The sequence below is a fragment of the Ictalurus furcatus genome, chromosome 20, assembly GCF_023375685.1.
Source record: "Ictalurus furcatus strain D&B chromosome 20, Billie_1.0, whole genome shotgun sequence".
Lineage (NCBI taxonomy): Eukaryota > Metazoa > Chordata > Actinopteri > Siluriformes > Ictaluridae > Ictalurus > Ictalurus furcatus.
In genome coordinates, this window is record NC_071274.1 from 10,686,039 (window position 1) to 10,702,466 (window position 16,428).

At 40.6% G+C, this 16,428-nt stretch overlaps 1 protein-coding gene across 2 annotated transcripts in view; it reads left to right on the forward strand.

The window, feature by feature from the left end:
- atp1a2a (ATPase Na+/K+ transporting subunit alpha 2a) overlaps window positions 1-16,428 on the forward strand; it is a 94,886-nt gene continuing 78,458 nt past the window's right edge. For both annotated transcript variants that reach the window (XM_053651038.1, XM_053651039.1), the window contains exons 1-5: window positions 1-17; window positions 3,268-3,363; window positions 3,469-3,528; window positions 4,443-4,646; window positions 10,654-10,767. In XM_053651038.1, the coding sequence (XP_053507013.1) occupies window positions 6-17; window positions 3,268-3,363; window positions 3,469-3,528; window positions 4,443-4,646; window positions 10,654-10,767 (486 nt within the window). In that variant the 5' untranslated portion in view covers window positions 1-5. The remainder of the gene's footprint in view (window positions 18-3,267; window positions 3,364-3,468; window positions 3,529-4,442; window positions 4,647-10,653; window positions 10,768-16,428) is intronic.

Consider the following 16,428-nt stretch of genomic DNA (forward strand, 5'->3'; position numbering starts at 1 on the left):
AGAACATGGGGAAAGGGGTGAGTTTTCCTCTCTGATTTATCTATAATTATTTTTATATTACATATCAGAATAAGACATAGCATGCTTGCTTTTAACATTGTATACTATTTGATTACTATATGGTATTAATACATTTATACCATAATTATTATTAATGTAAATGATTATATATATATATATATATATATATATATATATATATATATATATATATATATATATATATATATATATATATCAGTAGTATAATATACTATTAATATACTGATATATATTAGTCTGTGTTACAGTCATAGAATATATGAGATTATTTAGCAGTGGTGGTATTGTTGTCATATATGTTAAAAGCAAAATCGGATAACAAGTATGAATTATAGCATAGCAAGGATAGCTTGTTACATTTATCATTGAATTGGCTTATGGAAAGCCTAGTTTTAAGGGTAACATATATGTGGTTAATTGCAAATTAGAAATATCCTGCGGATAATGGCATAAATATTCATTTTATGATTTTTTCGCTACTGTGCAAACCTTTTCCACAACATGATCTCTCTCTCTCTCTCTCTCTCTCTCTCTCTCTCTCACACACACACACACACACACACACACACACACACACACACCCACACACACTCTGAGCAGAGGAAGAGTGACAGGAGCAAATGATGTCCATCAGTCCCTTCCTCAGCATATGCTGTGCAGTTTCAGTGCACAAGTATATACTTTCTCTCTGGCTCCCATATATAATCCCCCCCTCTCTATCTGATGCAGTCATCTCCAAAACTAGTGGAATGGCAAGCCCAATTCATTATGCTATACACCATGTATATATCGTTTATGCTATACACCAAGGACATTTGGGTTTGAGATCAAAAGATGGATATGAGATAAGAGTTTAGGATTTCAGGATTTTTATTTCCTGCTATTTACATCTAGATGTGTTAAACAACATATCCCCCCCCCCCCCGCCCCCCGCCCCCCGCCCCCTTCTCCATACTGAGGCAATAACTTTATGGTAAAGAAGGGAAACAAGAAGTGTCATATTTTCTGCATGCAATTAGTGATTTAGATTCAACTTGAGCTGTCTTTTTGTTCACGGGGCTGAGCACATGGAAAGCGCTACCAACAGGCAGCAGGAAGTGTTTCACCTGAAACAGGCTTTCAAATATTCTTCTTATATTTACTCGAATCACTTCAAACTTTGTCAGAGACACAGATGATGTAAAATTGCAAAAGTCTTAAATAATGTCAAACTGTAATACTCTTTTCTTTGCATATTTGGGTGTTTTACTCTGCAGCACTCACTTCACTATGCATGGATTTCATATGGCGTCATTGCTGCTTGCAGCTATATTTAGGGCCCAAGCACTGAAAGTGTGCAGGGCCCTATTGTTTTCCTAAGGATCATTATTATTATTATTTATTATTAGGGCCCGAGCACCGATGGTACGAGGACCCTATTGTATCTGCCCCATTTATTATTCTTCCATGTTCTTTTCCAAAATGAATAGCATTTTTGAGGGCCTGAACATACTCGCACAACGATGTGCGCCTCGCACTACGTTTCACCTACATATAAAAATCCAGGACACATGTAAGATGCCAATCTGTACAAAAATGTATCTTGAACCCATGCCTTAAACACAACAGGAAGTCAGCCATTTTGATTTTTCTCTTAAATTCTTGCTCAGATTTAGCAATCTACTCCTAGAGATTTCATCAGATCAACATCAAATTTGGTCAGTCTCATCTAAAGGCCTTGACAATGCGAAATTGCGAAGTTTTTGAGTCTTCATTGCACGGCATGGCCGTGGCGTTCTCACAAATTTTGATGGTTCGCCATGAAACAGGAGGTTGTTATAAGTCAAGCATGCAATGTGCATTCTGCTCCAAACTTCACAAGTTTGATAAAAGTCCCAGCCCAAAGACATCTACATGCGAATAGTTCAGTTCAGTTATAGTCATAGCGCTACCTACTGGCAACAGGAAGTGACATGTTTTACATTGATCTATTCCTAGCAACATATAAAAATATGCCAGCAAATTCTAAACATGCTAGCAACATGGTAGACATGTTAAAACATGCTAGCAAAACTTAGATAAGTGCTAAGCAATGCTATTACTGTTATTAAACAGGATGTTCTTATAACTCAAGCATAAAATGCCAAATCTTCCCAAAACTTCATCATGTTTGATATGAATCCTGGCCTGAAGACATCTACATGCCAATATGCAGTTATAGTCATAGTGCCACCTGCTGGCAACAGGAAGTGCCATGTTTTACACTGTGATGCACTCCTATGAACATAATAAATATGCCAGCAAGTGGACACAGTGATCTACAAATGACAGAGTGAGGTTGTGAATTACATAAATATTTGTATATCTCCTTTTATTTGTGGATCTCATTTTATATTTGTGAATGACTAATTGTATATTTGTGGATCCTGTTATAGTTTTATTAAATTTGTGTTATTTATTTGTAATTTATGCAAATTACAATGTTGTTAGGCCCATCTCTCATTTTTCTCTCACTTTACTCTGTTTGTGTAAAGCTCCTATTCAAAATGCATAATGGCTAGAGAGGTATGGTAATACATAATAAGCGATAAATATCACTGGATATGGTGGCAAGGTAATATAATTTAGGGGCAATAAAATTGTTATATCGCACAAGCCTAGATGATACATTTGAGCAGAATGATTACAGTTCTAGGAATTTTTTTTTAAAGCTGTTCATGTGCCTGGTTCTAGCTTTGATAGATCAGAGTCTTTGGAAAGTGGGAAGGGTTGAAAAAGGTGAGACAGAGGGGCTGATTATAATCTTACCAGCACACTTCCTGACCTTGGTATCATAAATATAGTTGGCAGATTACACCTGAAGTGGTTCACACAGTGGAATGACCTTAAAAGCAGGTTGTTATTATTACCAGTGTTACCTGACACTAAACCTTTTTGCTCCCAGAATTGCTGTCACACATAACCTCTTTGTATTTTTTCTATGAGACTGCTATTAATAGCACCCTAAAATCCCCAAGTAAAATATCTGGTCATACACAGAATTTTTTCTATGTAGGGCCAGATAAAGAAAAGCTTGATTTATGAATTCTTACTGGGCAAATCTGCTACTACATTATGTTGAATTAGGTCTTGAGAAGTTTAATTTCATGATTTTCAGTATGTAATTCTGAAAGAGACATGATCCCATTCAAACATTTTTAACAGAAAGATTTTTCTGTGCATGCTCTCCCATCATATCTCTCTCAGTATGGACGTGATATCAGTCTTGAGGCTTCTCAGAACAATGGAAAGAAGAAAAAGAAAGATAAAGATTTGGAGGAGCTGAAGAAAGAGACAGCTTTGGTGAGTTTTTTAAATTTTATCCATCAATTTCCATATATGGCCTGTATGTTAAGTGCTGTGTATAGAAGGTACAACAAATACCTTTGTTTGTGTGTGTTGCTGCAGGATGATCATAAGCTCTCTCTGGAAGAGTTGTCAGCTCGCTATGAGGTGGACCTGTTTAAAGTAAGATCAATCATATCTCTAATCAGCAGTATTCATTTCATTAATATATATATTTTTTTCTGAAGCAATAGTTAGAGTCTAAGACCCATCTATCATGACTGCTTTGACTAATCAGAGATTCATTATGTTGTGTCTGGTGTGTTAGAACAGCAAAATGCAAAAATGTCTAGTGTCTGGGCTTAATGGACCTCGAATTAAAAACCACAGTTGTGAAGCAAGTGCCCACCCTAGTTATTGACTCTGTGTTTTTTTAAGCTCCTAAATCTGGTGGTCACCTGTCTAGCATGTGTTGAAGGTGGCACAGAAAATGTGAACTAGCTCCAGCACTACACACTAGGGAACAGTTTGTGGCTAATTCCAAGTATAGTGTATTGAAGGAATTAGTAACAATAAGGCATACGTTAGAGGGCCTAACTAACTGAATAAATACCAAGACTAATTAACATAGTTTCAGGTCGACCACGACCCTGGCCAGGATAAAGTAATTACTGAAGAAGCTGTAAATGAAAAAGAACAGTTCATGATGGTGGACTCAAACTTTTGGCCTATATTACAAAACACACAGACAAAACAAAACAATTTTTACTATGCTGCCAAAAATGTTTTTATTCCTCTGTCCTTCAAATCAAAAATTTTCAATGTTACTCAAAGGAGGTATATCAATGGAGGAATATCAAAGTATCAAAGGAGGAATATCAATGTCAATATCACTCTTCAAGCTTCTGAAGTTGTCTTACTCTTCACATTTTAACTGTTTTTTTTTTAGAAGTAAAAATGGTGGTAACTTCACATTGACTTTTTAACAATGTTACCAAACAGGAAACCAAGATGGTTTCTACTAATGAGGTTTGGTTCAAATATGTCACCTCATACGTCAGTTTTGCCTTTGATAGCCATTTGCTTCTCTTCCTCAGGGCCTGACCCATAAAAGAGCATTAGAGATCCTGGCACGGGATGGGCCTAATGTTCTGACTCCGCCTCCAACAATACCAGAGTGGGTAAAATTCTGCAAACAGTTGTTTGGAGGGTTTTCTATCCTCCTGTGGATAGGTGCTGTCCTGTGTTTCCTTGCTTATGGTATCCAGTTTGCAACTGAGGACGAGCCAGCCAATGACAATGTGAGTGCAGGTCTAAACTAGTCAATAAGATCATACAGTACATGCCATACTGATTTAATCAGTATGAATATTGGTTATTTAACCAATACTTGATGTCATGTAAAGGAGGCAATGTCTGATGCAAGTGCAGATTAGTTTTAATGAAAAAAATTAACGACACAAAAATGGAAACTTAGACACAGAAAAACATGAAATGGGATTTCAAGGCAATAAACATACATGCAGTAAAGAACATAACAAAATGTCTGGGTTATGAATGTAACCCTGTTCCCTGAGAAGGGAACGAGACATTGCATTAGCTGAATGCTGTGGGAAGCGCCCTTGCGCGTGACCATTATCTGAAACTTGTGTAACACCATACCTATTTATAGGCCTGCTGAGATCAGGTGACATGGCAATTAAGTGCGTTGCATGATATATAAATGACACCTGTGAACTGTGCCGTCAGCCTCTATTATCTGAAGTGAAGACGCAATTCACAGGCATGCCCCAGTATGACAAAGCTACGCAACGTATTGTTCCCTTCTCAGGGAACAGGGTTACATGCGTAACCTAGACGTTCCCTTTCAAAGGGAACTCCACGTTGCGTTAGCTGAACGCTGTGAGAACGAGAATACCCACTCTGTCATACTGAGGGTACGGCCTGTTCAAAAAGACCTGAGCCTGTGGGTCACTGCAAGACACTCATACCCAGGCTGGAATGTATATCCAGGCTATAAAATTGAATGAATGTGTGCAGCGTAGACCACCCCACCACAGCACACACATACTATAAAGCTACCCCTTTGGACAAAGCCTTCGAGGAGACAATCCCCCTAGTGGAATGATCCCTAATACCCAGAGGCATAGCGAGACCGCACGCCTCATAAGTGATAGAGATTGCTTCCACATCTCCAATTAGAGATGTGCTGCTTCGACACAGCATCACCTCTACTGTCACTGTCAAAGCAGACCAGCAGCTGCGCTGACCTACTCTACTGGCCGGACCAGTGGACGTAAGTACAGAGAGCCCTTGCTGGACACAGTCGGTGCAATTTCTCTTGTTCTGGTGTAAAGAGGAGGGCAAAAAGCCTGCAACACTACTGGCTGGGCAGCAGATGTAGGCACTTTAGGAATATAATCCAGCCTAGGATAAAGGAAGGCCTTGGCTAATCCAGGGGCAAAGTCAAGGCAGGAAGGGGCAACAGAGAGCTTGTAGATCTCCTACTCTGACACCCTGACACCATGCATAAACCTCGAAGTTAGAGGATGTTGCCCCATAGAGGCTCCATCAATAGGGGCATGGCTCTCTGAAATGGTGGCCTCATAGACCCTGATTGTAGGAGGAGCCAACACCACTGAGAAACGTCCTTGTAAGAACTTCAGGACTGTAGCCTTTGCTCAGTTTGCTGGGTCTAACTGATGTTCCTCACACCACGAAACAAAAAGTTGCCACTTGAGCGGATACAATTTCGTCGTGGATGGCGTTCTAGCATTCTACATGGTCTCTACAACCTCAGTTGTGAGACCAGAGTCTATAAGTTGGTGCCCCTCAGGGGCCAGACCCACAGTTTCCATAGTTTTGGCTGAGGGAAATAAATCAGCCCTCCGACTTGAGACGGTAGATACTAGAGGATGGGAACCTCCGAAGGAGTGCCGTCTAGCAGGGATATCGTCTCTGAGACCCATATTTGAGCTGGCCAATAAGGTGCTACTAGCAGCAGATGTAAACAGTCTTGGCGAACTCTCGCTAGAACTTGTGGGAGCAGAGCAATCAGGGTAAAAGCATATACATGTGACCTTGGCCACATGTGCACCATGGGTGCACCACAGCAGGCAGTGTGTTGTCTTCTCGGAGGCGAACACATCCACTTCCGCTTGGCCGAACCTCTGCCATATGAACTCCACCACTTGTGGATGGAGCCACCAATCCCTGGGCCTTCGCCCCTGCCATGACAGGATGTCTGCCCCCACATTCCAGTTGCCCAGAATGTACATTGCACTCACTGACAAAAACTTTCCCTCTGCCCTGAGAAGAATTAGTTGCGCCTGCCTGAACAGAGGGTGTGAACATAATCTTCCCAGGTGGTCGATATATGAGACCACCACTGTGTTGTCTGTCAACACATGGTGGCCTCTCAATTGAGGAAGAAATCATTTCAGTGCTAGAAACATAGCCCGCATTTGTAGGCAATTTATATGCCACTCCAGATGATGGCCTCTCCAGAGACCATGAGCTGGACAGCCATCTAAGACCGTGCCCCAGCCCATGAGGGAGGTGTCTCTCATTACAGTCTTGCAATAAGGAGACAACCCTAGAGTGTGACCCAAGGCTAGAAACCGGGGACACTTCCAAATTCTCAGAGCACATAGGCATTGCAGCGTGACACTGATTACTCTCAGAGGTTTTGTCCTTTTCAGCAACCACTGACACGGTCTCCTGTTCAATAGGCCCAATGGTATGATGTTGGCTGCTGCTACCATAAGCTCCAACAGTCTCTCCTAGAGACTGGAGGGAATGCCAAGATCCAGCTTTATCTTGCCCAATGTTGATAGGATTGACCCTACACATATTGGTGATAGAAATGCCCTCATCATAGTAGAATCCTTATAAACCCTAGAAAAGTTGTCCACTGCACTGGAGAAAGCATACTTTTCTGAGGTTCAACCTGAGCCCCAAGCTCTTCATGTGGGTGAAAACATCTCAATGTTGAACCGCCGGTTCCCTGGATCATGCTAGAATTAACCAGTCCTCCAGGTAGTTTAGTACACAGATTCCCTGGAGTCACAATGGAGCCAGAATGACATTCATGCACTTTGTGAAGGTGCGAGGGAATAAAGCTAGAATGAAGGGAAGCACCCTGTAATGGTATGCGTTGCCTCCAAACGCAAACCTCGGGAACTTCCTGTGACTGGGCAATATTTCTATGTGGTAATATGCACCTTTAATATTTATCGTCACAAACCAGTCCTCAAACTGAATCTCTGGAACGATAAGTTTGGGCATCAGCATCTTGAACCTGTATGTCCGAAGAGTACAGTTCAAATGACACAGATCTAAAATTGGCCGCATACTCCTCTATTTTTTGCGGACCAGGAAATAACGGCTGTAACAACCTCCCTCCCTCAGCGAACGGGATACATGTTCTATGGCCCCTTTGTCCGAGAGGTATCTTACTTCCTGCGCTAACACTGGGCTCTGGTCTGTGCTGACTATTATGGTGAGCACACCTCTGAACTGGGGGGGTCGAGCTCTGAACTGGACCCGGTAACCCTTTTCTATGGTAGACAGAACCCATGGAGACACATTTGGCAGTAGTTTCCATGCTGCCTGACGGTCTTTTAGTGACATTAACTTTCCCACATTCTATTGGAGGGAAAGCATCAGATTTTCGTTGCCCTGTAACAGCTTGCTGACCAGAGAACACTGAAAACTTGGGACAGCCTTGGCTATGGGAGGCCCTACAGTAGTACTGGGGGCTAACTGCCCTACCAACCTCATGTCCCCTGATACATCCCTCCATGCCCCCTCAGAACCGCTCCTCCTTTGTCTGCTTGGCCTTTATGACCTTTCTCAGATCAGGCCTAGTAACAGGCTGTGGTGGCCTGGTTCCCCTGGCTGTTTGTGGGGGGAGGCGGACTGCCATCCTCACCTTCTGTGCCTCCCTCGCACTAGCGAGGTAACTCAACACAAAGGGAAGGAACTGGCTGAATGCCGCCATATGTTGAGCTCACTCAGCAGGTCTGCTTGGTAGGCCTGCAACACTTCCATTGTCTGCAGTGACCCACAAGCAAGATCCACTACTGCATAGGCCTTGCCCACCAATGCCACGGTGGCCTTACATGGCTTGGATGGCAAAGCCATCCCCCATAAATTACCTGCCATCGATGGAGAGAGGTAGCTTGCAAGCACCTCCTCCACCTTCAGCATAGCTAAATAGCCATGCCGTTCATTCCCCTTGATGGCTGAATTATCCGACATCACGGGACTATAAATACGGGGAATAAAGGGGAGTTTTCTGCAGAGCATGGAATTTATTTTCACTGGGAAGAAAAAAGCTCATCCAACCTTAATAATCACTTCAAGCAGTTCTTTATATTCTGCTATCAGTTTTTAGCGCACCATTCTGGCTCCTCAGAGTCAGAGAGGAATTATTATTATAATTTTTTTGTGTGTGTGTATTTTTTTTTTTTTTTTGCGGGGGGGGGGGGGGGGGGGGGGCTTTCCATAGCAGAGAGAGGAGTCGTGACACGAGTGCCAAAATCTGGCTGAGAGCTGGACCCGGAAGACAGAGCAAGAGATACAGCAGCAGCTCGTCTTCCACATCCATATGAGATCCCCAGTATGAAATACATGAGGCTCTGAAACCCGGCTCGCTTTGGCCAAGAAGAGAACAAGTCGTGAGCAGAGCATTCACAATGTGCACAGTCAGATCTCTCGAGGGCTTCCCTGGCCTGCTCCATCCCTAGACACTTCACACAGAAAGTGTGTCCGTCCTCCCTGTGATGAAACGGGAGCAAGGCGTAACACACTTCCTGAATTCTCTCACTTATACTTTTCTCCTTTTTTTTTTAAAGGGACAGAAAAGAAAAGAGATTTTTCTTTTTTTTTTGGAAAAGATAGAGAGGAAATGAAGAGTCTTTCTGCGAGCGTACACAAATGACCGACATGCAGTCTCGCTGAAGATAATAAGGCTGACGGCGCAGTTCACAGGTGTCATTTATATATCACGCGATACGTCACCTGATTACGGCAGGCCTATAAATAGAAACGATGTTACACAAGTTTCAGATAACGGTCACAAGTGAGGGTGCTTCCCACAGCATTCAGCTAACCAAACATGGAGTTCCCTTTGAAAGGGAACTTCTTAACAGCAAAGGAAGACAAAAACTAGACAATAAGTCAGGTGCATACTAGTGCTCATTAACAAAAATGTGACACAGGTGCAGGCGGTCATGTGAAGTGATCTACTGGGGTGCAGTGGCTAATGGGAAATGTAGGTAAGTGTCGATTCCACCATAACCATTATGGAACCCCCCTTTTAATGCGCAGCTCCCCGACATTCAAATAGGTTTGAGAGGGGGTCCTGGACAATCAGAGGAAATGTTTTTGTTTAGCTAATGTTTTGTTTAGATCAAGGTCTTTAGGGGTGCTCCAGCAGTGCAGATTAGAATTTTAATGAAAAAGCAAACAACACAAACATTGGAAACTTAGACACAGAAAAACATGAACTGGGATCTCAAGACAGAAAAACATACATGGACTAAAAAACATAATGAAACTACTTAACAGCAGTGGAAGACAAAAGCTAGACAATAAGTGAGGTTCAAGATGTGACTTAAATACTAGTGCTTATTAACAAAATGTGACACAACTGGTCATGTGACGTGATCCAGTGGGGTGCAGTGGCTAATGGGAGAATTAATTGGAGATGGGAGAATTAACATGACATGTTTGATTTCAAAAATAGCACACTACTGGAAAATATAGTTAATTAAACTAAGCTAATAGCTTCACTCTATGTTCATAGGTATCAATGCTAAACACTGAAGTCAACTCCCCCCTGCCCCCTTATTTTCTATTTTCATGAATTAACACAGAGTAAGACATTTAACATTTTATGTCACATAGAACCTATTTCACTACACATAAAACACCAGCCATTGGCAGTTTGGATGTAATGACCAATGACCAAGCAGTCTGGCTACAACATCCACCAAGTGTGGTTTCATTAACCGTATAAGGTTCTGCTTGTGATGTTTTCATCAATTTTTGAGTGTGTTTAAACTTAAAATAGTAACAACATGAATGGGTAGCGGAAAGGGAGGGACTTGTTATTGTTTTTATTGCAATTGTTATAAAAAAAAAATTGACGCTGCTACTTTAAAGAAGTGTTCAGTGGTAATGTTTCTGCAATTTTGAACAAGCCAGTGATATGTTTATCTGGACACCATCAAAATAAAAACACAACTTGATTACATTGATATACCAATGAATCACTCTTTTCTCCCTCCCTTTATGTGATAGTTATATTTGGGAGTAGTCCTGGCTGCTGTTGTCATAGTCACTGGTTGCTTCTCCTATTATCAAGAGGCAAAGAGTTCACGCATCATGGACTCCTTCAAGAACATGGTGCCACAGGTCAGTTTGCTGGGCTTAGAGGCTTCTCATTAAAATATTTCTGCATCCAGGTTCATTCCACATTGAATTTAACCATGTACTGACAAAATGCACACAATTTATTTAATTTACAGGAGTTTTATCTCTGTTTATGTATTTTGTCATGTCCAACAGAATAACAATCATATCCCAGACTAAATATTTTTAAATGATATTCCTAGAGCCTTACCCTTCTACTTTAACAGAGCAAACGTGTTTTTCCTCACAGCATTGAACAGCATGGGTTCACTGTTAGTGCCTGGCTAGTGTGATAAAGCCAGATAAACTACATAGATAGTTACAGAGCATATGCACCCTGAAGACTCCCGGCACAGGTTGGGATCAAGGATGTCTTGTGCGGGTATCCAGCAATATTCCTCAGGGCCGTACCCCTCCCATTTGATGAGGTATTCTAGTTTGCCATTTCTGCACTGGGAGTTGAGTATAGCCTTTACTAGGTATACAGGCTGACCTTCAATGTCAACTGGAGGTGGAGGAGTGACAGGTGGAATGTCAGTGGCTAGCGGTCCAGGTATGATGGGTTTCATGTGGGACACATGGAAGGAGGGGGCGATGCAACAATGGCATGGCAGGTCCAGTTTGTAGGTCACTTCATTGATTTGTCTTAGAATCATAAAAAAGCCAATGTACTTGTGGCTTAGTGTCTTACATACTTGTATTTATCAGAGGTCTTACGTGGTGAGCCAGACTCCTGATTGATAGTGTGGGTTCTCTCCCCAGTTTTGGTCAGCACTCCCCTTGTTGGACCTGGTCACTTATTCAAACTGTTGGTGGGTGCTTTCCCATACCTGTTCACTTCTCCGGAACCAGTTATCCACTGCTGGTGAGTCTGTTGTGTTCATGTCCCAAGGGAGCAGAGGATGCTGGTAACCAAACATGCACTGAAAGGGGGTTAAGTGGGTGGCTGAGTGCCACAGTGAGTTTTGGACATACTCGGCCCATGGCAAAAACAGGGAACTAGCAAAGTGAAAAACCAGGATAGCAAACATGGAATAATGTTTATTCCAAACATGGGAAACATACAATGATGTTTATTCCAAACATAGAATAAATAAGGCTTGGTAATCATCAGGAGCAGAATGCACAAACTGAGCATTTACTTCTCAACGTCAATGTGAATTAAAGTCTTCTTTTAAAGTGTGAGTGTATGTGTGTTTGGAAGCAGATGTTTGTGCTCAATAGCCAGGGGTAGTGGATTCTGGGTAGCTTAGTCAGAGGCGGCCATATCTGTACGCTGTAGTGTATTCTGGTAGAGTTCACAGACAGAGTTGATGTGACACCACATTTTCATGACCCCAAATTCTCATGACTCAATATACATTTTTGTAAATATTTGATTATATCTTTTCATGTGACAACACTGAAGAAATGACACTATGCTACAATGTGCAGCTTGTATAACAGTGTAAATTTGCTTCCCCTCAAAATAACTCAACACACAGCCATTAATGTCTAAACCGCTGGCAACAAAAGTGAGTACACCCCTAAGTGAAAATGTCCAAATTGGGCCCAAAGTGTCAATATTTTGTGTGGCTACCATTATTTTCCAGCACTGCCTTAACCCTCTTGGGCATTGAGTTCACCAGAGCTTTACCGGTTGCCACTGGAGTCCTCTTCCACTCCTCCATGACGACATCATGGAGCAGGTGGATGTTAGAGACCTTGTGGTCCTGCACGTTCCATTTGAGGATGCCCCACAGATGCTCAATAGGGTTTAGGTCTGGAGACATGCTTGGCCAGTCCATCACCTTCACCCTCAGCTTCTTTAGCAAGGTAGTGGTCGTCTTGGAAGTGTGTTTGGGGTCGTTATCATGCTGGAATACTGCATACTGATCATGCTCTGCTTCAGTATGTCACAGTACATGGCATTCATGGTTCCCTCAATGAACTGTAGCTCCCCAGTGCCAGCAGCACTCATGCAGCCCCAGACCATGGTACTCCCACCACCATGCTTGACTATAGGCAAGACACACTTGTCTTTGTACTCCTCACCTGGTTGCCGCCACACACGCTTGACACCATCTGAACCAAATAAGTTTATCTTGGTCTCATCAGACCACAGGACATGGTTCCAGTAATCCATGTCCTTAGTCTGCTTGTCTTCAGCAAACTGTTTGCGGGCTTTCTTGTGCATCATCTTTAGAAGAGGCTTCCTTCTGGGACAACAGCCATGCAGACCAATTTGATGCAGTGTGCGGCGTATGGTCTGAGCACTGTCAGGCTGACCCCCCACCCCTTCAACCTCTGCAGCAATGCTGGCAGCACTCATACGTCTATTTCCCAAATACAACCTCTGGATATGACACTAAGCATGTGCACTCAACTTCTTTGGTTGACCATGGCGAGGCCTGTTCTTTGCCATGAGGTGCCATGTTGAACTTCCAGTGACCAGTATGAGGGAGTGTGAGAGCGATGACACCAAATTTAACACACCTGCTCCTCATTCACACCTGAGACCTTGTAACACTAGCAAGTCACATGACACTGGGGAGGAAAAATGGCTAATTGGGCCCAATTTGGACATTTTCACTTAGGGGTGTACTCACTTTTGTTGTCAGCGGTTTAGACATTAATGGCTGTGTGTTGAGTTATTTTGAGGGGACAGCAAATTTACACTGTTACACAAGCTGTACACTCACTACTTTACATTGTAGCAAAGTGCCATTTCTTCAGTGTTGTCACATGAATAGATATAATCAAATATTTACAAAAATGTGAGGGGTGTACTCACTTTTGTGAGATACTATATATATATATATATATATATATATATATATATATATATATATATATATATATATATATATATATATATATATATATTACTAGGTGTATATATAGATATATGTATTATATATAATACAAAAATTACTAGTGTAATTATATAATTGCAAGTTGGACTGGATAAGGACATCTGCCAAAAGCCATAAATGTGTAAAAGGTGATTTTGATTAACATGACAACATGTTGAATGCAACATTGCTGAGGTCTGGTGTAAAATTAGAGAAGTTTCAAATGAATTAAGGCTAATCAAGTGTTTAATAATAATCTAACAGTTTAATTTACTGTTTTAAAATTGTTCATAACCCTAGTTCATGTGCATCAATCTACATTAGAAATAATGTTTGTTAAAAAAAAAAGTCCAGCAAACCCATCCACATCTCAGGTGACCCCACTGTTGAGAACATTAAAAGGTGTGTTAAAATTGTAAATTGCTGTATGCCACATGTTACATAAAGGGCATTCTATTAAGCCTCTTTAAATTGCCAGCACTTGTTGAAAAAGATGGCTGCTTTGTCACATTATATCACTGAAAACTGTGAACAGGAAGCATAAAGATCAACACATTGTCTTTAAAATGGAAAGTAGGAAGAGTGACACCACTGGTATAATTTTTGGTGTTGGCTTGTCCATAGTGGCAGGCAGGGCAGAGCCAATGAACAAATGTTACGAGTGATCAACAATTTTAAATATGTTGCTATTTAACAGATATAAACCAATCTTCAGTTGATTTGCTTGCCTGTGCAAGTCCTGAAACTAATCCAAAAAAAAAAAAAATCAGGCATTGGAGATGGGGGACAGGTTTTTTCTTTTTCTCTGTCTTTGACTGGGAAACGAGGTCACCATGGTGCACATGCATTTCTGGTGTATAGACATTATCCACTCTGTAATATCTCTTTGCTTCTGCCAGTCTTTGCAATATAATCTTACAACCCCAATTCTGAAAAAGTTGGGACAGTATGGAAAATGCAATAAAAAACAAAAACAAAAAGAGTCATTTGAAAATTGGATTCAGTGTTGATGTATGGCTTCTGCTTTGCATATTAAAGCCTTATCTTGCATCTGTGGATGCAGCGGTGAATGGTGTTGATTGACAAAGGTTTACCAAAGTATTGCCACGCCCATGTCAGGATATCCATTACAGACTCATGACAGTTTTTAAGACAATGACCTCTGAGGGAATTTTAGATCACGCACATTCAGAAATGGTTTTCGGCCTTGCTCTTAACACACCAAGAATGGACCGGATTCCTTGAAACTTTTAATTAATTAATTATATTGTGCTCTGTAAAAGGTGAAATGCCCAAAATCCTACCAATTTGTCTTTGGGGAATGTTGTTCTCAATTTCAATTTCAATTTTATTTTATTTGTATAGCGCTTTTTACAATAGACATTGTCTCAAAGCAGCTTTACAGAAATATCAACATGGTATACAGATATTAAAGGTGCGAATTTATCCCAACTGAGCAAGCCACTGAGTGGCGACGGTGGCAAGGAAAAACTCCCTAAGATGTTTTAAGAGGAAGAAACCTTGAGAGGAACCCGACTCAGAAGGGAACCCATCCTCATCTGGGTAAATCCTCATCTGGGTTCTCAAAGTGTTGGATTATTTGCTGATGCATCTGTTGGCAGATTGGTGAGCCTCGACCCATCCTTGCTCTTGATGGACTAGGTCTTTTTTTGGAGGCTCCTTATATACTATGATTAGACGATTGCCTCACCTGATTAGTCCTAAATTGCCCTGGTCCCAACTTTTTTGGAATGTGTTGCATGCATCAATATCAAAATAAACATTTATCTTTAAAAAAATGATGCAGTTAATTAGGTAAAATTTCAAATACTTGTTGTTGTACGTTTTTTTGTTTAAATACAAGTCAAAGAACATTTGCAAATCACTACTCTTTGTTTTTATTAGCATTTACCATACTGTCCCAACCTTTTTGGAATTGGGGTTGTACAATACAAATGGTTCTGTACATCAAAGACACACTGACTGGACTTTTGTTTTTGTTTTTTGCAAAAATGTATTATATTTTATTCTGAGAATTTGCTATAAAACAAGATATTGGTGACATAGACCATTTGAAACTTTTAAATCACATTTTAAAAATCGTGATCCTGACAACCCTGTAATTAATTATCTGTCCATTGCTCCTACCCTGAACCTTCTTTCCTCAATGGGCCTTTAATATCTCTTGTTGCAATTGCAATTTTTGAACACTAGGCATAATAATGGCTCTGGAGTTAAATGGGCTTGCTGCCCCACAATTGCACAATATCCGAATACTAGATTTTTGAATTCCATGAGCTGTAAGCCATAATCATCAAGATTAAAACAAACAAACAAAAAAAGGCCTGAAATATTTCACTTTATGGGTAATGAATGTAGAATATATGAAAGTTCCACTTTTTAAATTAAATTATATATATATATATATATATATATATATATATATATATATATATATATATAAAATTCAAATTATATTTGGGTAATGCAAATGCAATAGATTAATATTTGAGTTAATTTTAATATATTAATATTAGTATTTGAGGTGACATGTCCTTTATCTGTGTGTTCATAACCAATACTGGTGAGTTAACCATGGTTTAGTGATTTAGGTAGACAAATAAATAATAATACTTTATTTGGTATACTTACCATCACTGAAATGATAACATGTTTGAAAGGTGTGGTCATTACTGGCTTTATGAGGTTAAAAAAATGAAAAGTAAAAATAAACACCTTGGTAATGTTTGATTAAATGTGCTATCCATCAATAACACATTTGATTTATCATCTCCTTCTCTTATATTCTCTCTCTCTCTCTCTTTCTCTC